Raw genomic sequence first — 27,009 nt, 5'->3', positions numbered from 1 at the left:
TAACTTGCCCCAGCCTGGATTCGAACCCCATATATTCGAAAAAAAAAATATATATATATATATATATATATATATATATTATTATTTTTTTTATTTTTTTTTTTTATTAAAGCTTTTGACTGACCTGTGAGATGTGATCCCTTTGGACCTTGTTTTCTTGCTGTCGTAGTGTTGACGATATCAAAACTTTGCGTCCCCTTCTCAGATTCTTTGCTTGATTGTGTCATTTCCCCATCCACTGATATTCCTGACTCAATGCAAAGAAACAGCACATGTGGCTCTCTGCCACGGTGCGGACAGTAAGTCACGTGATGTCCAATCCACTAGATCACTGAGCGGACTTGCCATTCACGTTTTACAAAGGAATTTTAAAAAGCATTACCTGTCTGTTGATGCCTTGAATACAGCACGCAGCTGCTGCCCAGTTACATAGATCCCCTTCATGCCAGAGTTGGTGGGGACATGTCCACACCAGTCCTTCAGGAAGTTATGCCTATGTTGTTAATATCTACTGTTCTGAGCTAAGAGCATCTCTGTGTTGGGGGGTTAACAGACTGTTTGCATTCGTTTTCCCAACTATGTCATTAACACTGGTGAGTAAGGGCTTGTTGTGAAACAGTCACTCCGGTCCCTGAAAAAATACAACATGAAAAAGTTGTATTTCTCATGTTGTAAGGCTTGAAATCAAGCCAACATTGTTTTTCTGGTATTCTCGCACAGAAAGATTAATTTTATTTGATTTTCAGTTGTGGTTCCAAAAGATATGTTAGTATCTTGAACATATTTAGAAAGATTTTTTTTAAATGGAAATTGACAGAGCCATCTCTTTTGGAAAGCAACTGTTTAACAAAACTCCTGAAATGCAAAGATATGGTTACTTTTTCCTTCTCTATCATTGAAACAGTTCTTGTAGTCTCACACTGTTTGAGTCAGTTTTTTGAATATTAAACTTTAAAACACTAAATAGTAGGCCTGTTGCAATAAACGATAAATCAATTAATCCAGTGTTTCTCAACCTTTTTCGGGCCAGCGCCCCCTAGCTTTTATCCAGGTCCCTCACCGCCCCCCCACCAAAGAATTTGTAGACTACTTTGCACTCACTGTTATTTTATTATTTATATTACTATCACTATTGTAAATGTTTTGATTTTTATGCTTGTTTCTGTATTTATCATCAAAATAATTTCCCAGAGAACAAAAAAGCCATGGGAATAGAAATTATTTTCACAGGTGTCTACGAAAAATGCAATGAGTGGACATTCAACTTAAAATTGATAGGCCTAACAGCAACCAATCAGAGTGGAAAAAATATTCTTGTTCTGTGCCATTTTCTAGTTGTTAAATATTACACAAAATGACAAGATAAAAGATGTACAACAATGCCAGTTTAAACTTTGAACTATTTGCAATATGACAGTGCTCTGCAACATTAAAACAAGGATAGAACTGTAACTACATTAATCATAACTCTTCTTCTCTTCAGTGTTTCTGTCGGTTTCTGGTGGTGCAGTTATGTGCTGCCTTCAGGAGAGTGGGACATCAGACTATCATCCATAAAATTTCACCCACATGGCATTTATTGTGCAAACCAGAGCTTTCAGTGGAAAAACAAAAATCCCAGGTCCTTTTAATGCCATACAAATATGAGACAGGAACATGGATTATATCTTTATATAGACTTTTCTATTGATTTATAGATTAATAGTTTCACTGGACAGAAATTACAAAGAACAAATCTGGTTCTTAATCAAATCCTAATGAGTCAAATTGAAAGTGTCATGGAGTCAACAGCATCATGACAATAACATTGACATGAAAAATAATATTGAAGAAATAAATATATCAAATCTAATAAAATCATAAATAAGTGATAAGTTATTTACTGTTATGGACTGTAAGATATATTTATTCTCAGTACTAGATATGGTCTCAACAAACCCATGGCACTTTAACAATATTATTTTACCTTTTATCTGGAAATAGTGTGTTTATTCTTGCCATAAATTCCTCTGTATTAAGTATTGCTCGAAATGTCCTGCCATACCAGTTTATTCCTCTGTATTTACTTTAGTTTTTATCATCAGGAACATGTTTTTTTTTTTTTCTTTTTTACTCCCTATGGTGCGCAGCGTTCGGGAAACGTATCGATGGGGAAAAGGCAGACTGACATAAACATTTTAAAACAACGGAAACAATTGCGGTATTCCTATTATTGAAATTTAAAAGTGCTGTTAAATTTCAATAATCGGAATACCGCAATTGTTTCCGTTGTTCTATCACACCCGTTTCATACAGGACCACTTACAGCATAGACATAATATAAGAATAGACACCTCTACTTTTATAGTATGTCTATGACTTACAGCACCGGTGTTAACGCTATAAAATGAACGCTCTCTATCATGGTATCACCCATGGAGGGATTTCTTTATTTAAATGGGTTCATTTTTCAGAGGGATACAAAGTCAGGGTATCGTGATTTTAGTAATTACATGTTTATAAGAGCAATTTTCTGTTGTCTTTCCATGGAAGCGGGCAGCATCCAGAACACTTTAAATATAAATATAAAACACTTTTTAATATAAGTTGCTGCTTTGACATGATCACAGAACTGCCAAAACATATGTACAAAAATACCAGACAAAGTGGATCACAGCAACGTCATCAGCCGGTGTAACGCTGAACTGATGCGGTGAAGCTACCAGTAGCAGGAGCGGAGCTGCCCCAAAACCTAACAGACACTGAATAGAAGGAGAGCTGCCATCGATACCGTTGCAGCCAAGCATGATTTAATGTTACACATTACAGTTTTACCAAGTTGCTCAAAGTCTAAACTGGTATTGTTGTGCATATAAGGTGTAAAGTTTACCTTCGACCAAATGCCCCACAAAGGAATCCCAGCGCCCCCCTTTTGTAAAAAATTTCCGCCAGCGACCCCTGCCGTCCTCTGAATGTCCCCCGGGGGGCTAAATAAACTAAATAGTTTAGTTTTCTTTTCAGAGCCTGAGTTGAAAACTGAACTCCACTCTCTTACAGGTACTGCGTACACCCGCTAAATTTTTTAGGGGTACGCAGTACCCTGCCGTACCCCCCTACTTTCACCCCTGGTTGTATTATACGGAAAGGTGACTTGGGAAATATGGCAGGGCCACTTATGTTTCAGGTGGAAGAGTTCAAAGCAAGTCATGTAAAGTGCGGTTAAAATGCTCACACTGCCCATTCCCCTGGGGATGAAATGGGGTAGTGCCGCTTTTCTCAATTTTGTACAACCTACAGAACTGATGAACCAAATTACTCTCAAAATTCTTAAAAACCAGAATGAATCCGGCTTGGGGGCCCAAAAAGTTGAAACCAATCTTTCACTAGTTCCTCTGCAATAATACTAGCACACTAATCTAAAGTGGTAAACTTTGAAAAGACATCAGTCATTACAAGAACATTTTCTCTACCATCTGTAGCAGATTCTAAAACTGTAAAACCTATTGCCAGAATCTTATTAGGTCTAGATGCTTTGATTCATTCATGCGCTAATTTTTAATCAACTCTTCAGAGTCTCACAAGTGTGGCCCCGGAGAGTTCACATGTGCACGAGGCGTTTGCATCCGTGAGGCATGGCGCTGCGACGGGGACAACGACTGCAGAGACTGGTCAGATGAAGCCAACTGCACAGGTTAGTAAATGAAAACAAACTAATGGAATATACAGTAACTACTGTACAAGTAATTCAAAATGTAGAATGTTTATAAAGTTTTATCTAGCAAATTTCATAGACATGAACCCATGATCCATCCTGTGTCTAACACAGAGGAGGCTCCACTTTCAGGATATAATCTGTAACAAATTTGTTTAACTTGCTTCTTCCTGCATTTGCTTCTTTTTGTTGTTTGTCCCTAGTGGGTCACCATACGTGTGAACCGAGCAGCTTCCAGTGTCACACAGGTCACTGTATACCACTGCGTTGGAAGTGTGATGGAGATGATGACTGTCAGGACAACTCGGATGAAGATCCTCAGTATTGTGGTGAGTTGAGACTGCTCCGTGGTGAGAAAAATAGCCACTGCGACATTGTGTCTCTTCAGTATGAATCAGACGTGAAAAGTGCTGTTACGTAAAAAAGGGCACAACATATTTTGAGGACACGGATGCATGAGTGAGGGTTCAAACATTCTTTTTATTTTAAATACATTCTCTTGGAAGTCTCTTTTGGTTCGACTGCTTTGACTTTCTGTGAAGAAAAAAAGAGAGTTAAGTATTCTCAATCCCTGTGTCCAAAACAAACAACGAAACCCCAAAAGTATTAACAGAAAGGTGGGCTTGGTGAACCGGTCAAAAAATCTAAAAAGGTACAGCAGGAGGCAACCCTATACAGGGCCGTTGAAGCCCCTACTAGTACTGGACTAAAACAAAAAGTAAAAAGAACCTACTGCAAAAGAAAGAAGCAAAAACAGGACCACTGTTCCCCTCTTGTCCAAAATCACAACAAAAAAGCAAACAAAGGCTGCCAAAAACTACTGCATGGCAGGCTGGAGATGTCAGCTGTGGCCTACAGCCACTGGTTATGTGTGCTCATATCAGCAGGATGCATCCCAAGTGCTGATTTTCATTTAGAACAGTATTTCTCAACCTTTTTCGGGCCAGCGACCCCCAGCCTTTATTCAGGTCCCTTTCCGCCCCTCCACCAAAGAATTTGTAGGCTACTTTGCACTCACTATTATTTTATTATTAATATTACTATCACTATTGTACATGTTTTGATTTTTATGCTTGTTTCTGTAATTATCATCAAAATAATTTCGCAGAGAACAAAAAAGCAATTTTCACAGCTGTCTACGAAAAATGCAATGAGTGGACATTCAACTTAAAATTGATAGGCCTAACAGTAGCCAATCAGAGTGGAAAAAATATTCTTGTTCTGTTAAAATTTTCTAGTTGTTAAATATTACACAAAATGACAAGATAAAAGATGTACAACAATGCCAGTTTAAACTTTGAACTATTTGCAATATCACAGTGCTCTGCAACATTAAAACAAGGATAGAACTGTAACTACATTAATCATAACTCTTCTCTTCAGTGTTTCTGTCGGTTTCTGGTGGTGCAGCTCTGTGCTGCCTTCAGGAAAATGGGACATCAGACTATCATCCATAAAATTTCACCCACATGGCATTTATTGTGCAAAGCAGTGCTGTCATTGTAAAAACAAAAGTTACAGGTTCTTTTAATGCCATACACATATGAGATAGAAACATGGATTATATCTTTATATAGACTTTTCTATTGATTTATAGATTAATAGTTTCACTGGACAGAAATTACAAAGAACAAATCTGGTTCTTAATCAAATCCTAATGAGTCAAATTGAAAGTGTCATGGAGTCATCAGCCTTATGACATTAACACTGACATGAAACATAATATTGAAGAAATAAATATATCAAATCTAATTAAAAACATAAAGAAGTGATGTTATTTACTGTTATGGACTGTAAGATATATTTATTCTCAGTATTAGATATGGCCTCAACAAACCCATGGCACTTCAACAATATTATTTTACCTTTTATCTGGAAATAGTGTCTCTTTATTCTTGCCATACAGTCCTCTGTATTAAGTATTGCTTGAAAGATCTTGCCATATCATTTTATTCCTCTGTATTTAGTTTTGTTTCGGTAACACTTTATTTGAAGGGGTGTACATAAGACTGAAATGACACTGTCATAAACATGACGTAACACCTGTCATGAACATGAAGAAGTCTTTATGAATGTGTTTGACTGTTGTCATGAAGTGTCATTCGGTAAATAATGACACTTTTAATGCAAAGTTGCTCTAAAAGTTGCATTAAAAGTTCTTTAAAAGTGCCAACTTTGCATGATTTTGTAAATTATGATACTTTAATTATATTATGTCTATGGTCTTCACGACTTTACACAAGTGTGTCTTTACCTCCGCGGCAGAGGCTCCGCCGAACCCCTGAGACCGACTCACCGAACCCCTGGGGTTCGGCCGAACCCACGTTAAGAACCACTAATTTATATATTTCTACTTTTATTTTTATATTGATTCTTTTATTATGTTGGATATATATTTATTATTTTATTGATATGTTTATTCTTTTATTTATATATGTTGGATACATTATTTATTCTTTTATTTATATATTTCTACTTTTATTTTTATATTGATTCTTTTATTTATATATTTCTGCTTTTATTTTTATATTGATTATTTTATTTATTATGTTGGATATATATTTATTCTTTTATTCATTTATTTATATATTTCTACTTTTATTTTTATATTTTTATATTTATTTTTATATTATTTATTATTATGTTGATTACACATTTATTATTTTATTCTTTTATTTATATATTTCTTTTATCTATATATTTCTACTTTTATTTTTATATTGATTCTTTTTTTTATATATGTTGGATATATATTTATTCTTTTATTTCTATATTTATTATTTTATTTATTATTATGTCAGTTTTGGTCCTCCATATGTGTAATGGTTTCAATAACACATTTTTAAAATGAACCCACTACAATTTGGTCTTTTTTAAATAAATGAAATAAGTTAGAAAAATAAATACAAACAGCAGTCAAAATTAATTATTAAATTACTTAACAGCACCCTCTGGTGGTTCACAAAAAATAAAGCTGGCTACGTCATGTCATTATAGAAACAACAAACAAACTGACAGACTGGCAAACATAACTGACAACATAAATTACTGACATTTAATGTAACATAGTTACCTGAAATTAGTGGTTAACAAAATACAAATAGCTGTTTGTTTAGTGCAGGTGGCAGGAACACCTGCACTAAACAGGTGTTTAACCAGTAGGGTAAGTTAACCCAGTGTTTTTCAACCTTTTTTGAGCCAAGGTACACTGTTTTAATTGAAAAAATCTCAAGGCACACCACCAACCAAAACTGTAAACAAAGATACTCTGTAGTCGCCTATATTACATATATAGTCATTCTTATCAAAGTGTCTTGAATAGGAATCAAATAAACACAAAAATTTATTTTTATCACATTTTACATTTATTTCAAATTGCACATAACATATCCACTTCAAAAATACACCTGAACACCTGAACAGTGCCACAACAATGTGGTCTTAAATTTAAAGACGTTGTTGAAAACTTCAAAGTGTTTTACAAACTAATCCACAAGCATTCTTTTTGCCGGAATACAGAAAATAATTCTTATTCTGAAAGAAGCAATAATATTTGGAAAGATTTCACTGTTACAATATGAAGATTTGCATGTACAAAATGTCAATATCTGTATATTTTACCAATCTAGTGTGAAACCTGTGCATGTTTGGATGAAAACAGCTGATTTCCTGGCAGAAATTGAAGAAAGACAAAGCTCTTCTTCAACAGCTCTCAGTCTCTCTCTGGTTTTAGTTTTTATAGTAGCCAGGCTTGAGAAGATCACTTCACACAGATATGTTGTGGGAAATGGACCCATGTTCTTTCCAATTACTGCTGAGCTTCAATGTGTTTTCCATCACTGTCGTCCCAGTCTTGCTAGATACGATGCTCTCACCCATAGACATAATATAAGGATAGACGCCTCGTGGACTGCTCTCGCCAATTGTCGCTGACGAGATTTAGGGCGGCCATCTTGGAGCGGTACACTACTTCAGCATTATGTGTTTAGCAGGCACATTTAATCGATCATAACACACTTTTTTGTTACTGGAAACCATATTCAAACATCTATCAAAGCAACATCTATAAACAATTGTATTTTTTAAGTATGTTTTTAATACATAGTTAGTTTAAATATGCTTAGTGGCTATAACAATAGAATAGGAATGGAATATTCTGAAATCGATGTATGAAGAGCATATTACAAAGCACACAGCCGTTCATAATTTATTTAATTTTAAGTTTAATTTTCAAACACTAATAAATAAAGATTAATAATGGCACAAATAAATAATGATTAATAGTGAATTATATATATATATACATATGTTTATGTTTTTCAGCCGACGAGTCCAAAATCCGATGCGAGATTCATCCGTGCTGCAGTGAATCCGTCTCTCCTTATAGATATCTCCCTCTTCTTCCTCACATCGTGTCTTTAGGAAACTTTCAAAACAAAAACGGAAGATTTAGGATGTATCTTACTTTTGACAGAGTGAAAGAATATAAATAATAATCTTTATTTCTAATATAGGCCCTCGTGTCAGATAATCTAAGTCAATGTTAGAGAATAATTATTTTTTTTTAGATTTACGGAATCTCAGTTAGCCTTCATAGCGGGGCTGAACCCGTATTACACCAAGCACTGTAGCTAATATTAGCTGGTATCTCGCCGGTGGACATAAATACAGTAAAGTAATATTCTAATCACAATATATACACAATAATATGTCCATCTTACTTGTGAAATGTTGTCTGTTGAGCCCTCACATCATTAGTCCATCGATCCGAACAACAATATCTTCTTCTGCTGTTTTGATTGAGCAAAGTAGGAGGGTATACCGCTCCAAGATGGGCGCCGTATTTCCTGTGCTGGAGCGGCCAATGTGGGGTCTACTCTTATATTATGTCTATGCTCTCACCGCTACCTGTAACATGCATCACTAATTCTCTTGTTTTAATGTAAAATGCTCTGTACCTACTGCCATCTAGTGGTAAGAAAATTACATGATTATGCCGCTAGCCACTACTAACCATGGTTTCGTTCACACCGAGCTTAAGTGCAGCGGCTCTATTTCCCTCCTGTAGTGCCAGATCGACAGCCCTCAACTTAAAAGCTGCATCATATGAGTTTGAAAACATTTATCCGTTGTGCCTGCTGCTAGCATGTGGTTGTTCTAAATGAAAATTAGCACGTTCTTCTTTGATCTACAATTTTGACTTCTAATGATTCACTTCCTGCTAGAGAGCTCCCTGGTGGTTGAAGAAAAACACACAGAAAAGCCGCACCGGGCTACAATCCGCATGGTTCAAAGTTTAGAAAAAAAGTAGCAGCTTATAGTCTGGAAAATACGGTACCATAGGTGAAATTGAATAATTTCCACGGCACACCTGACGATCACTCACGGCACACTAGTGTGCCGCGGAACAGTTGTTGAAAAACACTGAGTTAACCAATAGGGTAGTAGTTAACCCTACTGGTTAACTTATCACTCACAGCAGAGCTCTGTTCAGACTGCGTGGAATTCTCGGTTTCCCCCCATATTTATTATAGGCAACCAGTAGGGGGCGCCAAAAACCACCCATAACAGGAAAATTATGAAACATATTTTAGCAATTTCACATCATGCACCCCTATACCAGACATGCTCCAAAGTATCCTGTCCTAACTCTTCAAAGATGAGGGTCATTGAGGCTGCAAATGTGGCTGTGAACTCACCCTTCACTCTGTTCAGTGTTTGGTTTGTTGTCCCAAATGTCCCCAAAGGACAATGTCTTGTTCTTGAAATAATGAATAATAAATTTCAATTGTGTTGTCGTTAGAGGGAACCCAGTGTAAAGGTTTCCTGTGCTCCAATGACACCTGCCTGCCAGCCAAAGCTCACTGCAACGGGAACCACGACTGTTCTGACGGTGCTGATGAGCTCAACTGTGGTGAGTGTTTCTATCATATTGTATGACTGTATGACAGAAAATGATGTGACTGATGAGTGTTCCTAGGCCTGTCGCGATAAACGATAAATCAATTAATCGCACATAAATTAAACCTATTGACCTCATTTTAATTATCGGCTTTATCGTCTCTCGCTTCCCTTTTTTTCTTTCTCTTGATGACACTGAATGAAAAAAGGCTCAACTCCGGTGCTCTCCACTGACCTTCCCTTCCTATTTCCTAATGTCCAGTGCACACGACACGAGTTTGTCAGCCCATCTTCAAAACCTGAGAGACAGCCGACAGAAATCCTAGATATAACGGTTCGATCGGGTTTGATCGTGCTGTGTGGTGTCCAGCCACACAGCCATTATTTTGGACTTGTAGCCCAAAATAATGGCTACAAGTCCAGTTAACTAATTTTAATATCAGGCATTAAGCAATGCTTTATTAGAATCTACATGTGGTGCATGTGGCTGGAGTCAGCGTAAAGTCCTGACTGAATGAAAATCATTATAACCTATTTATGTCACGTTAACGAAGAGCAGCTGAAAACTTAACCGGGTTTATCAACTGCGGTAGCAATTTGGCTCCAACTCCTCTCCTTGTCATTTCTATATTCTTTGCACGAAATGTTAAATAAATATTAATGTTGTTTCCACATATCATCTCCGATGTCCGCTGGACTTCGGGTTGCGCTGTGTCAGCTGTTTCGGATTCCCCTCCGTAATTTCCCCCCAGAAAGCACGGAGGAGAATCGCGCTTTCTGATTGGCTACCTGTCACATTCAGCGTTAACGCTCCCAGTCGGGGAAAACCCCTGATTTATATCAGAGCGGCCACAACGATCGTAACACACCATACACTGCATGATGATCGGTTTCGAAATCACCAGCTACAATCTTAGAACGGCCAACGATCTAAGATTGTCATAAGGGGAAAATAGGGGCAAAAAATCGTGAAGTGTGAACTACTGCATTGGGTAGTCGGATGTGCCTATCTTCTCTATTTAAATCTAGTGATTACTGAAGGGCAATATAGTATACAGACTTCATAATCTGCACTCTTTTGGTTGAATGCAGTATTTATTTCCACTTTGGCTGTATGTTGTTTAGTTTTTATTCATGTACATTTTTTTGTTAATGGAGACTGAGAATCCATTTTACTTTTGTTTTTGGTTGTTTTAGTTTATCAGTTCCAGTGTTATGTGTTCTTTTGAAAATAAAGTGTATCTATCTATGGCAGGAAATAGCATGCATTATTAGTCATTTCCATTAAATCAGTGTCAAAAGGTCTTGAAACAATATTATCGTTTATCGCAATAATTCTTTACACAATTAATCGCTCAGCAAAATTTATGGTGACTTAAAGTAAATGGTTAATAAATAAATCAGAGATACTTGATCAGATAGGAAAGAAACATGGCAGTAAGATGGAAGCTCATTCTTCCTGACCTAAATGTTCCATGTGTTTCCCTCACAGATCCCCTTTGTACTCGGTACATGGAGTTTGTTTGCAAGAACCGTGCCCAGTGCCTGTTTCAGTCTTTGGTGTGTGACGGTATTAAACACTGTGAGGACGGCTCTGATGAGGAGGCTGCGTATGCTGGATGTGGTGAGCAACAGATTCTAAATTTGTTAGTGATTCATGTTCAGACCATTCACCCCTTAAAGTCTAAAAGCCAGGAATACCCCTGTACCACTGTAGAAATGCAAAGCAAGCTGACCTTTCATGTGATACTAACAAAAATCCAGAACATCATGTGAGAGGCTGTAGAGCAACATCATCTATTCCAGAGATAGCCATGCCTTTTTTTCCACTAAGATAGTGGAGAACAGGCCCTTCTCTTTGTCCAGGGGCACGGTTGTCCTCTCAGCCCACTTCTCGTCACTTTAGCTATCAAGTCACTTTCAGTTATGCTTAAGACTTCACAAAGCCTTAGGGGAAGTTATAAAAAACAGCTAGAACATTGACTGTACTTATACACAGACAACTTATTGTTCTACATCTCAGACCCAGTATTTTCTATCTTCAGCATTATGAATTTGCTAGACCGTTTTGGTAAATATTCAGGACACATTTGAACTTCCTAAAGAGTGAATGTTTTCCAATTAATGACTCCAATTAATAGCTCCAAATTATAGAAACCATCTTGCTGTTCCCTCTCTCTAGAACAGGATTTAAATATTTGGGAATCAATGTGACCTGATCATTTTCTGATCTGTTTGAAAAAAAATGTCACTCCTCTGCTTAATAATCTTAAACATGACCTCCAGAAGTGTAGTGTCCTAAATTTATCCCTACCTGGCAAAGTAGTTTGAAGGAAAATTAATATATTGCCAAGATTTATGTATCTCTTTCAGAGTATTCTGTTTTTCTTCCAAAATCATTATTCAGACTTATTTATTGAACAGCTGTCCTTATTAATGTGGGGTAATAAAAACACCACAATCAGTAGACAGTTCCTTCAGAGATACAAAGAACAGAAGGGTATAGCTTTACCCAAGTTGATGTATTACTACTGGGCAGCAAACCTACAAACAGTAGCCTATTTGCTTCAACAACAAGATAATGACTGGTGCCAATTAGAACTGAATGTATGTAAACCAGTGGTGTCCAAAAACAGTCCTCGAGTGCCGGCATCCTGCATCTTTTAGTTCTCTCCCTGGTTTAGCACACCTGGATCAAATGATGGCTCTTTAGAAGGCCTAAGAAGAACTTTGACCTGCTGCAATGGTTGTTACTACCACCAGGGAGAGAACTAAAATATGCAGGATGCTGGTGTTCTGTCAGATCAGCATATATTGTCAGATAGTCTTACGCTTAGCTCAGACATGTAGGCAGTCATTACCATATGATTTTATTTAATCAGCAACATAGAATCATGACGTAGATCATCATACACTTTGTTATGAGCAGCTGTATGACATCCTGATTTAGCGGTTAAGTAGATTAATGAGTTTTACACGGGTGTGTGTTGTAGTTGACTGCAGCGGCAGCCAGACCTGCTTTAAATACACTTTGAAACCACGACAACGCATGTATATTTATCTAGTTATCATATTATGTGATATTATAGACAATTTAATGACTTACTTTTGTCATAACTTGTTGCGTATGCTGAACTGACAACTCCACTGACGGTCGGACTTCTTACTGCGCATGCACGGGCATGCGTACTAACTGCATGTATGCTATCCTGACAGCGTAGGGCTATCTGATAGAACACCGGCCCTTGAGGACGGACTTTGGGAACCACTGATGTAAACCATCATCATTCCTTGTTTTGGTTATCTCAAAGCTTCCTCTCTCCCCTAAGCAATACTCTTCATACCCCGTTGTAATCTCCATTCTAAAAATCGGGCCACAATTTAGACAACACTTCAATATGACAAACTTCTTTATCTATAGTCCCACATGTGATAACCATGTTTTCCTGCCAGCCATATTAGATCCTGTCTTTGCCCAATGGTGGAGATCTTAAGTAAATGTACACAGCAAATTCAAAAGTGTTAGATTTCCAGTGTAAGTGTTGTATGTTAAAAATACAGTGTTAATTCAACAACATGAGTGTTAGTGAGTGTTAGTTTCCCTAAAGAGCTCCAAAGAGTTAAATAAAAAGCAATCCAGTCCAGTGTTGATTTTTAAATTAACACCAACAGTAACTCAGTCTGTGTTGATTTAGAAATCAACATCAAACAGTTCCTCCCACATTTATAACATATTTGTGACATCACTTCAGGGAAGGAGCTACAGGTAGAGTGGGGGAGGCAGCAGACCCCTGGCCTGGACCTACAGGGGGCCCGGATCCAATTTTTTTGGTCACATCTAGGCCTGTCGTGATAAACGATAAATCAATTAATCGCATGATAAATTAAACCTATCGACCTCATTTTAATTATCAGCTTTATCTTCTCTTCCTGCCTTTTTTTTTCTTTCTATTGATGACACTGAATGAAAAAAGACTCAAAAAAGCTCTCCACTGACCCTCCCTTCCTCATTTCCTTAGTGTAATGTCCAGCGCACACTACACGAGTTGTCGGTCGATTGTCGGCCTATTTTCAAAACCTGAGACCACACATTAGCCGACAGAAATCCTAGGTATAACGGATTGATAACATGGGCACAAAATAATGGCTACAAGTCCAGTTAACTAATTTTAAAATCAGGCATTAATCAATGCTTTACTAGAATCTACCTAATGCATGTGGCTAGAGTCAGCGTAAAGTCCTACCTGAATGAAAATCATTTTTACCTATTTATGTCACGTTAATGAAGAACAGCTGAAAAGTTACCGGGTTCATCAACTGTGGTAGCAATATGGCTCCAACTTCTCCCCTTGTTATTTCTATATTCTTTGCACAAAATGTTGAATAAACATTAATGTTGTTATCCTATATCATCTCCAATGTCCGCAGGACTTCGGGTTGCGCCGTGTCAGTTGTTTGGGATTTCCCTCTGTAATTTCCCCTCAGGAAGCACGGAGGAGAATCCGTGTTTTCTGATTGGCTACCTGTCACATTTAACAGGCTGCGTTAAGCTCCCAGTCGGGGAAAACCCCTGATTTAGATCGGAGCGGCCACGACAATCTACCGTAACCCGCCACACACTACAGGATGATCGGTTACGAAATCACCAGCGACAATCTTGGAACGCCTAACGTTCTAAGATTGTCATAAGGGGAAAATGGGGGCAAAAAATCGTGTAGTGTGAACTATTGCATTAGGTAGTTGGATGTGCCCATCTTCTCTATTTCAATCTAGTGATTGAAATAGAGAATCACTAGATTCTCTATTTCTAGTGGTGCCCTATTTCACTAGATTGAAATAGGGCAGTGGTGGAGAAAGTACTCAAAAAATGTATTTAAGTAAAAGTACAAACACACAGACAAAAATGTACTCAAGTAAAAGTAAAAGTGCCACGTTAACATTTTGCTTAAGTAAAAGTAAAAAAGTACTGGCTTTTAAAAATACTTAAGTATTAAAAGTAAAAGTACTTACTGAATGCATTACCTAATCACTAATGTACCTATCGTATTTGATTTCAATACATCATAAATGTGCCATTTTAATGAACAATGCCACAGATAAAGCATGTTTTTATTGTGTTTACTCTGTAACATAGTTTAGACTTAGATATTTGGTTCCTCCTACTGATAGGAGGAACCACAGAGATCTATTAAGTTAAAAGCACATCTTCTGAAGTTGGGATATTTTTCCTCCAACTGGTTCCAGAGGAATCACCTCAAACCATATGTTGGACTGGATTTTATTTCAATGTCATTTGTGAATGTTAGCTCCTCATTTTCAACAGTGGTGCTATAAAGATTGAAAAAGGTTATTATTCTGGAGAAAGCACCATCAACATCAATATTTCTACTAAATAAGAAGCAAAAAAAAAAATTTGATAGAGGAAAAGCCTCTCAGACTCTGAGCTCAAAGCAAGATGCCAGAGAGCAATAAAACTATTATTTTTGAATTAGACAATTTAATTTCACATAATTATCGCGGTAGAAGCCATTTGTTTCTTAAATACTTAATGAAACATATGTTTGGTGTGTTTGTTGTGAATGACATATAGCAGTCATTCACCGACCAACCCCAAAGTCGGTCCTCGAGGGTCAGCATCCTGCATTATCTAGGTCTCTCTCTGGTTTAGCGCACCTGGATCAAATGATGGCTTGTTAGACGCCTAAGAAGAACATTGACATGCTGAAAAGTTTGTTACTATCACCAGGGAGAGAACCAAAACATGCTGGATGCCGGCCCTCAAGGACCGACTTTGGGGACCACTGACGAATAGTAACAGACGAACGAGATAATTAGTCCAAGTTTGTTGTTTATTGAACGCTCAGAAACTACAGCGGCTGTGATGAGCCACAGCAAAGGTAAAACAACCCGAACCGGTGACCAACTCAAAACCACTTGCAACTGTTTTCTCTCTCTCTCTCTCTCTCTCTCTCTTTCTCTCTCTTTCTTTCTCTCTCTCTCTCTCTCTCTCTCTCTCTCTCTCTTTGTCATTTAAGCACACCCGTTGCTGTGGCAACCGCTCGCTCTTCGAGCCGAGCACAGATTACGTTTAAAACATTTAGTCCGTTACAATATCAGGTTTTCAGGCTTGATATTTATTTTCCGATTATTAATACACAGCGGTGGTTGATTAGTTAATTTTAAACTCCTGCTCTGCTAGTTATTTTGATAATGGAACAGAAATGCACAGAATTGCACACCACCTTGTTGAAACAATAATCACTGTGATTATTATTTTTGTTGGGTCATTAATTTGAAAACGTTTTATTGACTTTTTGTTGTTCTTTAATAAAGTTATAAACATTTTGATAAGAAGTCAGAGGAGGACGTGCTGGTCTCAGCATCCTCGCGGAGTTCAGTTTGTCATCTAATGCCGAGATCGACTCAATACCTTCCGCGATCGACGTATCGCACCCCTGCTCTAACAAAGAACAGTTCAGAAACAATATGAAATGTGGGGGAAGCTATTTATCAACTGATTAAGTCGTGTTTTGAATTGTTCTTGAAAAACTAATCAGTCATGGCTGATTAGTGGGCTCACTCATGGCTGCACAGTGAACCCACTGACTTTATACAGCAGACAGGCGCTCCACTCTCTTGCAGGTACTGCGTACCCCCGCTAAATCTTTTAGGGGTAATGTCGAGAAAAGTCGAGCTCATCCCACTTCCCCATGCTGGAGATTTTAGTTTAATAATAACAATAAATAAAGTTATCTTTAAAACTGATTACACAGGTGACATCAAGACCCAACAGTAGAGTCAGTCAGTAATGAAATTAATCTGGTTGTGTGTGTTGTTATAGTGTCCTGCAAACTTTGCTTTAATTCTACTTTTTTCTATTTAATCATAAAAAATCATAATCAGGCAGAAGGAGTCATGAAACAGGAAGAGCAGGTTTCCTGAAAAAGGAGGAAGTTTCCAGCCTGCAGTGTTTAAAAATAGTTCAGATTGCTCATTTCAAGGCATTAAAGGTTTAAAGAATAAAATCTAAACATTTTGAGTAATTGGATAAAACCCTGAGTAAAATACTTACATTAATAATAATGACTTATGATTAGGCCAATAATTAATATTGGTTTAACACTGGTTAAATATTTACACTTACTCTTACACTTGTGGAAATACTTACAGGTGAAACAAGTAACTTTAACATGGTATCAAATGATTGGAATAATGGATTATTCTTGGTTTCTTTTAAGAAATGTCTGTAATAACTCACTTCATGATTATAATAAGAGTAACTAACACGTAATGGTTATTATAAAATTATAAATGAATGCTAAATCAGAGAAACTAAAAGGCTATAAATGTGATTTTGACATTGAACTTTGTGTTTTCTGTAATTGCTCTGTTTGATCTCAAGGAGGGGGTGTCGTGAAACCTGGCTGGAACTAGTTGAGATCTTTCCAGAACACACAGAAAACAGGTCACAAAAGCCTGGAGTTACTAGTAATCTTGTATTATGACTTAATGTTGATTGAAAAAACATTTAATCTTTGTTTTTAAATGCACAATGAATTTATTATGTTTTAAAGATGAGTAAAATACATAAAATAATTTCTTTAACTACTGTATGAGGTTGAAGAGTGAAGCGTAAAAAGAGTCTGATACTGTGTCACAAATATAGACTGCAGGGGTGAAAGAACTGTCAGCACAGAAGAAAGAGGAAGTGAGATTTTGAGACTATATCTGCACCAGAGGTTTTGAGTTGTTAATCTTTGAGTTTTAAAGAAAAAGGAAGGTTAAAAGTTGAGTGTAAGAAAGGTTAAGGCTAACTGAAGGCACTTGACGTCAAGGAAAGTACGCACTGGACATGCAGAATATGCAGTATAAAAATATATGCAAACGCAGAATCGAGGTTCTTTGTTCCGCGGCGTTCGAGTCGAGCAAACGGAGATGCAGAATCAACGGAGGGCTGCGTGATGATACCCCGGGACGACTACGCGCTGCACAAGAAAGGAACAAGATCCGTTTACCCACAACCCGGGATTCTGATTCGACTGCGGCCCCCCCCTCTCAACCCAAAAGATTCCAACAATGCTGCAGTAGACATGGGGAATAGACAAAGATCTGTTATGGATAAAGAACTGAGTTCGTTGAGGATTCTCACCAGTTCAACTTTGGATCTATTCTAAAAGGATTCTGCCAAGACAAAGACAGAACTCCATCCATGGACGTTAAAGTTTTCTGCTGCCAAGGAACATCTCTGCATCTGGGTTCGAGTAATACTGCCTCCCCCAAAGCCTCTATTTAGATTAAGACACAGTGTGGGGTTAGAAGTAGGAGCAATTTCTAAAAATTCTTAAAAGTATTAATTTCTTAATTTTTATTGATAAGCTGTATGTCTTTTCCCTTGCTAAAGCTTGCTAATAAAATACTAAAGTCTAATTTGACGTTGTGGACAGTTAAATGAATTGAGTCAACTAGATTTAATTCTTCTGATTAATGTAAAATCAATGTTAATGGTCTTAGTAAATTAGGGTGGCTTCGTACGTTCTTTAGTTCAGATAAATAATGACCCTGGGACTTATTCCTAGTCGCTAAAATTATCTAAGCCGGTAACAAGTGCACGTTAATGACAGGGAAAGAGCTACCATGAACAGACGTGGTTTATGAGCTCGGACACCGGCGGGGCTACTCCGATGTCTGAATCATAGACTGAAGCGGGTCATAACGTCTTGGATGAAGGTAGTTAGAGCTTAGACGAATCTTTCTCGCTCCCAGCTTAAACAAAAGTTCTCTATATTCTTATTTGCAGTAATACCCAGGAATTAGAAGCTTTTCGGACCCGTGAGATGGAGAGCTGGTCAGTAGTCAGTCCGCTGAAGGTTAGGAGGAGTTAGGGGCGTGGCTGAGTACTGTGGATTAACAGTACACAGTACCCTGCCGTACCCCCCTACTTTCACCCCTGGTTATTTTGTTACCAGTTGCTACCAGTTTTAAGCTTTTAGCATTCTGCTCATTCTGTGCTGCCTGGACTTTGGACTTTTGTATCTCTGTCATCTTCATTAAATTCATCATTCATTCTCTACATCCTGGGTCCACTGCATCTGCCTCACCACCTTTAACTGCAATTTGTGACAGACATTTTGGAGGGAAATAACAAGCAGTGCTCAATTTGGACATTTAGGGGTGTAGCCTCTTAGGGGTGTATTCACTTTTGTTGCCGGTGGTTTAGACATTAATGGCTGTATATAGAGTTATTTTGAGGGAAGAATAAATTTACAATGTTGTATAAGCTGCACACAGACTACTTTTCATTGTGTCAAAGTGTCACTTTGGCAGTGTTATCCCATGAAAAGGTATACTTAAATATCTGGAGAAATGTGAGAGGTGTACTTACTTTTGTGATACACTGTGTGTGTGTGTGTGTGTATGTGTATATATATATATATATATATATATATATATATATATATATATATATATATATATGTGTGTGTATATATATTATATTATATTATATACATATATATGTATATAATATATATATATATATATATATATATATATATATATATATATGTATATATATATATATATATGACTTGTATCACACCTGTGTCGTAATACAAGTCTTAAATTTTATTCATAATGGTCTTAAAATTATCTTTGTACATCTTAAATTTGAGTTGGTGAAACCTGCAGAACCCGTCTTAGTAGTTGCACCTCTTTCTTAAATCTTTTGTTGTTTGGCCCCTCAACAGAAGATGAGAAAAATAATATTTCTTTCAAATTTCATAAAATTTGTGCATGTTGTTTTTTAGCTACACCATCTGAGTTTGGCAAAGTGTGTGATGCCTACACATTCCAGTGTGCCAACGGAGTGTGCGTGAGCCTAGAGTGGAAATGTGATGGCATGGACGACTGTGGGGATTATTCTGATGAAGCCAACTGTGGTGAGGAGATCGCTGCACTGCAGATCACTATCGATCCAGGCAGATCCAGATTTAAAAATAATTGCCTGTCCCAAATCAGCACCTACACTAACTCTCAACATTCCAGTTCACACTCCTGAGGTGCCAGGCTGCTCCAGATACTTCCAGTTTGAATGCGGAAATGGGCGCTGCATCCCTACCTGGTGGAAATGTGATGGAGAGAATGACTGTGGTGATTGGTCAGATGAGGCACAATGTACAGGTACTACCAGCTACAGAAGACTGTAAAACTTGGAATACCTATGAGTTTTACTTTGCTTATTTACTGATTTACCTTGATTTCTCACCATCAGGGGGCGTTACTCCCCATGCTGTCACATTTGGTCCCATCACATGTGCGCCCAACCGCTTTCAGTGTGGCTCTGGAGCCTGCATCATCAACACCTGGGTCTGTGATGGCTACGCCGACTGTCCTGATGGCAGTGATGAACTAGGATGTCCCACAGGTCGGAGTCCTCTGCTTCAGTTCAAGATGTCTTTTAGATCAGAGTGGGGACCACCAAAGGACACTAACAGGACCTTGGAAAGCTGGAATAGCCATGAGAAAATGTTTAAAAATATTTCATCTAAAACACATTTTTAATCATAACTCCCTTACCCTAAAATCTAATCTAATTTCCAGCTATTATTATAAAATTCAAACATTAGAAAACCTCCTCGGTGATTTAAAAAGATGTACACAAAAACTTTTAATGCTAAATATTTCTCAAAGTTCCAAATATAAGTTAAAATAATTTAAGTTGCAGTTTGTAACTTTCATTAAAAAATATGTTTTTACATATTTGTTCAAGCTGTCACCAGGGTTTCCCCCAGAAAACTTGCTAAGTCCGGTGGTCGGGGCACCAAGGCAGCCCACCACCAACATCTTTGATTATGTATTAAAAGATGTTGACAGGAACTATAAAATTATTACTGGATTATTATAAATGTTGCAGAAAGACATTGTCAGTGGACTACTGTGGGCTATTTAAACCCACAACTATAGAGTCTTAAAAACAACAAATAAACAAAAATACAATTAAAATGAATATCAATTACTTGCACCTCTGATAATCCAAATTCAGCCAGGAGCTAGTTAAAGCCCTCAGGCCTTTAGAACTTCATAAAGGTTAACATTTTAAGACAGACCACAGGTGTAGAAATTTAACATTTGTTCATTCATTATAGCAGTGCTGTTAAAGAGCTGGCAAGTTTACTTTGTAAAAGTTCAAAGAACAACCTTCATAGATAGTTTTGTTAACATAGCTACAATCTGATGCTGTGAGTTTAATCTTTGAGTTTGAGCTTTGTTTGTTCACAAATATATTTCAATAAGCTAAAATTATCACTGATGTCTTTTTAGGTTGGCCAATGAAACTACCTTCCCTACCCCATATTTCTCTAAATCCATGGTGAAATGCTGTTTGTTGTGCTGATGTTCTTAGCAGCAAGAGGGGCCCATACATCCAATTCTGCTCAAGGCTTCATACAAACTTAGACCGGCCCTACATGATGAGTTAAATCCACTGCACTGTGCATGTTTCTGTTGTATATAAAAAGACAAATGAGAGATTTAATTCATGTGGCTTTAGCAGCTCTTCCAGTTTTTAATAAGTGTCACACTATATCTCACCAGTATTCTGTAATCTGATTTGGACAATAAGATCCCAATGAAAAGAAACTTGCTGGAGAAAATATTAGGCTCTGCAGGTGACTGCTGGAGTCTAATGTTACCAAAGTGTTTGTAAAGGTTTAAACTTTTGGTTGAAGCACAGTAAAGATACAAATGTAGGGCAGATGGTTGATGTTTGAAAAAAGTTAGCTTATTCTAAAAAGCAAACTTCTGCTTAAACTCTGACTTCTCAGTTCATGAGCAACAAAAAATCTGTCCCCATTTCACTTTTCTTTTTTTCCTTGAAAGCACAGAAGACGACAACCAAACAGGGAGCAAAAAAAGTGTTTTTTTGTGTTTTAATTAGTGAGATTTATGTCAAAGAAGCTTCATAGATTGCTAGTGTGTTGCCAAGTGACTGAGGCCGCCGTATTAATCCGTCCTGGAACATTCTTTGCTTCTTATTCCTCTGACAGCAGCTAATAGCTCCATGGTCCCGGCCCCTCCTGTATTCCCTGGACGCTGCACTCAGCGTCAGTTCCAGTGTCATCGTCCCCCCCACTGCATTCAGGAGTGGTTGCGGTGTGATGGACACCCACACTGTGAGGACAGCTCCGACGAAGCCAACTGCCGTAAGTCTCTGTGAACCACATGCAGGCACTGAAATACTGCTATAGACATTTTACTGTTTGTCACAGGGTTGCTATGGATTCTGAGACATTCAGGAATTTTCTTTGACCACTTTTCAGATCTGAAAAAGTAGAAAAGAAAGAAAATTTAATGTTTGATTTTTGACCTTTTGGCCAGCTTCAGTTGGTTGAAGGACAAAAATCAAATTGGCAACAATAGAACAAAGTACAGTAATAACACATCAATGTCTATAAAATAATCAGGTATAATAAGAGAGCGCCGTAACATACAGTACATTTGAATGAATCCAAAAATGCTGCCTTTGCCACACACTATTTGCAGTAAAAACAAAAGTAAATTAAAGCTCTGCGGAGCCTCAAGCGGCCCTCGCAGCCAAGCGCCGCTCAGGCCTATAGCCACCGCAGATGTTCCAGCACCGCCTCCCGCCAGCCACCGCCGACGCTCGCACGCCGTCCTCCACGCGATCCGCTTTTATGCCTTCGGCAGCGTTCCCTGGCGATGCACCCAAAATCTGGAGCAGATTGGGCCATGTGGCAAGGAGATACAGCTGTTTGATTAACCTAGGGGGCGCAGTGGAGTAAAATTACAATAAAACTGTATTGGGCTCCTTAGAGGTTCACAAGTGTCACTCATAAAAAGTCTGGTGCAAATTGGATAATGCGTTTGTGAATAAGAGACGATCGTATGCATATGGCGAGGGACTGCCATTTGGCCACGCCCCCACGGGTCAGTAGGCATTGACAGAGTTCATCATCATCTCATTTTATGTCAGTCTGCACAGGATTAAACCCATATGAATTAGAGAGTAAAAGTAAGACATACAGTAGAAAAAACAGGTTACTTCCTGTCGGAAGTGGGCGGGGCTAAGGTGATGTCATCAATCGACCACCTAACTGTGATGAGGGCTGGTCTATAATGAGACATAGAAAGTCTGATGCAGCTGTGACCTTGTATGTGCATGTTATGTCACTTTAATGATTTATGGTGAATAGTTAAAGTTTGGGACTTAGCCACGCCCACATGCTTTGACATACCAAAATTCCTGTGATAACTTTGGACCTTTAATGTCTCAACTCTCTGCTCACTGAGTTTGAAGTCTGTATCTCGAAAGCTGTAGGAGGAGGTAGATCAGATGCGACGTCTATGAAAAAGAGGAAATGGCGGATTTTGATCCAAAATGGCCGACTTCCTGTTAGGTTTGCACCATGGCTCATAGAGACTTTTTTGTAGGTCCTGACATTATACACATGTGTACCAAGTTCCATACGTCTAGGTTAAAGCATGGCTTGGGGCTGATTATTTAAAAAATTCTAGGGGGCGCTGATCAACGCCCATCAACGTCTGTTATGGATTGCTGTTCGGGGATGAATAAGGATGCATCCTAGTGAGTTTGGTGCAGCTGGGCTAAACGATGTGGAATCTAGAGCCAAACGTATGGCGGTGGCGTTCCCTCTGCTTCGCCGCGCTGCCACGGCCACACCCTCTACTGAAAACTCTTGGCGCTTTAAAGCAAGTGAGACCAACATGTTATCTGTCATCCAACACAGAATCATCTTGATTAGTTCGAGAGAGCCAGAGATGGAGCTGTACAAGTCAAAAAATGGCACTTCCTGTTCTGAGGGGGCGGGGCTTAGATGACTTCAGACTATGACGACATAGGATCGTCAGGCATTCCACCAGGATCAGTCATGTCAAGTTTGGTGCAGGTGGGCTCAAAATTGTGGAATCTACAGCCAAACGTATGGACACGGCGTTACAGGTCACTTCGCCATGCCGCCACGCCCACCTGCTCCATCAAAACCAAACAGGGTTGGAATCCATGACACACCAACATGTTTTCTGTCTGTGGACACAGTTTCATGTTGATTAGGTCAAAGGGGTCAGATAGCGACCGTTCACAGTAAAACATGACACTTCCTGTTCTCAGGGGGCGTGGCCTAAGTGATGTCATCATTTGACCATTCGGTATTGTAGGGGACCTGATGATGATCAATCACTGAAAGTTTGGTGCCACTGTGAGTTTTTTTGTAAAAGTTATAACCGTTTTTTTTTCATGGCGACTAGGTGAATTTTGACCCCAGTTAACTCCACTTAGAAGAAAAAAAAACACAACCCTGTGATAACTTTGGATCGGCCATGCCTTATGACCGATCTGACCGAGTTTAAAGCCGATCAATCGAAATCCCTAGGACAAGTTCGATCAAATGCGAACCCTGTAAACGGCCAAAATCGGGTCAAAATCGGAACTTCAATCCAAAATGGCCGACATTCTGTGATACTTGCACTATGACATTAATTGTAAATTCAGAGTGTCTTGGGGAGCTCTACAAGTGTACCAAATTTCAAGTCTCTACGATAAAGTAAGTGAATAGGAAAGGGTCTTTTGAAATTTGCTAGGTGGCGCCCTTGAGCCGTTTCTGTTGCGATTTTTCCGTGGACCTTAAAATACGTAATTTTCACGCAGACCTGATGCGTCCGCCAACTTTGGTGAGTTTTTGAATCTGATAAAGCCCCCTAAAAGCCAATTTATTTGGCAGAAGAATAATAAGAAGAAGGTACTCTAGCACCACCTAGTGTGTATCTGTGCACACTTTTAATTTTATAGTTAATCGACATTCTTTAGCCGTGTTCAGAGGCTGCATCCGTCGAAGGTCAGATTTGTAGGCTAGTTAGATCATGGTGAGGCGACAAGGCCTTTTCAAATTTGAAGACTCCTCTGAATGCGGCCGACAAATGTGTCGTCCTCAGATTTGAAGGATGGGTCTGGTGCGGGCAAACCGGGCATTCAGGCAATGGCAGTGAAGAGCGGCAAATTATTTTGTTATATTACTCTTTAAGCAACACAGTATGATTTTCTACATAGTTTTTAGGCAAGAATGTAGCGTAAGTCTCAAATATCTGCTCGGTTCATCAAACACAATAATTACTCCAACATTTTTGGAGATGTCTGCTCCCACTGCATTAAATACTGATATTATTCAGTCAGATCATATCTGGTTGTAAAATGTTTGGTTAACTAAGGTACTTAATTTATTACTGAACAAATTGGTTTGACTTATTAAGCCTTCAAACATAGCTTTATTTAACCGTCTTAGAGAGCTGGAGAGTTTTGCATTTGTAAATCAATAATTTGCTTATATTTATTCCTTGTAGAACTGTGCTATACATGTTTGAACATATTAGAAACAAAATAACCTTTTTTTTTACTAGGGAACAGCCTTTACTACAAAAGGTGAAGATTAATACAGAAATAAGGAGTAATACAAAAAAAAAAAAAAAAAACTTAGGCTCAGTTATTTTTTTCTCCACCACTCTGTGCTTCATGCCATCACGGTTGGTAGGCAACATGTGTTACACTGAGGTGCAGGCGAGGCCTGTCCGAATTCACAGCTTTTTTCTTCTGGTCGTCTTTTATTCACAGCCATTGACGGACCTGTTCTATGTAGACCGGTGCTTCAAAGGATGCAGACCCTGAATTCGGTCATGGCTTCTATCAAAAATTTGACCAAGATGGTGGCTTGAGCAGATACTCCTTTTCACCCCTCACAACTTTCAATATTCTTTTAAACAGAGAGCCAGTCCTTTGAGAGCAAAAAAAAATTTCAAGACAGAAAAAGATTTTCTAAAAAAAAAAAGCAAGAACCTGCTGGCTACCACCTTCAATAACTTGACTGCTGGACTCGACTACACCAAAATGGATGAGGACCCAAATGATGAAGACTTCTCTCCACTGTATATTTTGCCAGAGGGGTTCATTCTAAAGAACCAGTCCACAAAAAGGCCATTAAAGAGAATGAAAACAGACCAAGAGGAATCATCCTTCAGTTCTTTTCCCGAACGTATAGGCAGGGGCGCCGCCAGGAATCGTGGTCCCCCTGACAAAAAATTTGTTTGGGCCCCCCCCACACAGCTGCTGTTACAATTTTTTGAATCCATTTGACCCATAAAAAGCATCACAATTTTAAAGGCTTGCATCTGCCTTGTGTAACCTAAATTACATTCTAGGACTATTAGGATTATTAAAGAAATAATCCAAGTTAGAGTCAATCCAAGTGATACTAAAAACTAGGTGCGTCTGCTGGAGGAGGTGGCAAATTTGTAAAACACAGACACAACTAGATGGTGCAAAATTGGTGAATTGTATTAATATTTACAATATATACAAGTTAGTCCACAATTTAAAGTCCAGAAGGGTTCCTTAAACCAAGAAAGTCAACAAGTCTTAGTTGATGATGAAAAGGGGGAAAAAAAGCAAAAATGATAATATTCCAATTCCATCAGTGAAAATTGTTGGGCTGAATCTCTAAACAATTCGGGAAGAGTTTCCTCAGATGATAGAAGGTGTTGTATTTCCGGATCCGCTAAACGGTTAGCTCGCCAGTCTGGTCAGCATGATGCCAGACAATCCTTGGGTTCATCCTAGACCCTGCGGCCACTCCTTGAGCGGGGGTTCTGTAATAAACCTGGCCTGTGAAAACAGGCCTAAATAATCAGTTTACATGTACATGCATTTTCTTATAATTACATAAGTTTTCATAATTAAATGCAACTTATGCAAATTCTATTCCTTTTTCTTTTATACAACAGTAGTGTTTTATACTATAGAGTTATACAGTAGTGTTTTATATAAGTATTTTAATTTGAATGTGCTTTAGATCGGTGTAAAACCACTCAACAGGCTGGGGAGGTTAGTGCTAGCATGCTAGCTCCCGAACAAAACACTCACCAGTTCCCTCTTGACCAACCGTGATCGCTACAACGTTTTTGGTCGAATTATCACACGTCTGCAAGTTGACAGAGGCACACGATTGAAGGATGTACAATAGACATTTGATAACCGCTTTGGAACAGACCAGAAGCCGCCTACCTGCACATCAGAGTCCGACAGCGTCTCCTATCTAAGGTGCCGATTAGCAGCCATATAAGTAGCTGTCAATTTAGGACGCTGACGTGCAGCTGCCACATGATGTTAAACCGCGCGAGAACAATGTTCTCGCTTGGTTTGTATTAAATAAATTAAGGAAAGGAGGATTTTTTAAATTAAATCTTTAAATAAAATAACTAAATTTAACAAAATGGAAAATAAAATTAAACTGAAACTAATATGGAAAAATTATCCTGGTTACACTTGCTTTCTTTTTTTCTGATACTAGCACTATATTTACTGCTCATGAATTTAACATCCAACAGTCCACATC

At 38.2% G+C, this 27,009-nt stretch overlaps 1 protein-coding gene across 1 annotated transcript in view; it reads left to right on the top strand.

Moving 5' to 3' along the window:
• The window catches only part of sorl1 (sortilin-related receptor, L(DLR class) A repeats containing), a 310,727-nt gene that overhangs the window by 167,787 nt on the left and 115,931 nt on the right, over positions 1-27,009 (top strand). Inside the window, exons 25-32 of the mRNA XM_088011422.1 lie at positions 3,551-3,670; positions 3,895-4,020; positions 9,495-9,605; positions 11,085-11,216; positions 19,399-19,530; positions 19,637-19,771; positions 19,863-20,015; positions 21,637-21,792. Coding sequence (XP_087867548.1) covers positions 3,551-3,670; positions 3,895-4,020; positions 9,495-9,605; positions 11,085-11,216; positions 19,399-19,530; positions 19,637-19,771; positions 19,863-20,015; positions 21,637-21,792 — 1,065 coding nt within the window. The remainder of the gene's footprint in view (positions 1-3,550; positions 3,671-3,894; positions 4,021-9,494; positions 9,606-11,084; positions 11,217-19,398; positions 19,531-19,636; positions 19,772-19,862; positions 20,016-21,636; positions 21,793-27,009) is intronic.

The sequence above is a fragment of the Poecilia mexicana genome, unplaced genomic scaffold (genome assembly GCF_051168715.1).
Source record: "Poecilia mexicana isolate PSO_F unplaced genomic scaffold, ASM5116871v1 scaffold_13, whole genome shotgun sequence".
In the NCBI taxonomy this organism is placed as follows: Eukaryota; Metazoa; Chordata; class Actinopteri; order Cyprinodontiformes; family Poeciliidae; genus Poecilia; species Poecilia mexicana.
The sequence above is the reverse complement of the archived record's forward strand: the minus strand, read 5'-3'. Positions and strand labels throughout refer to the sequence as shown.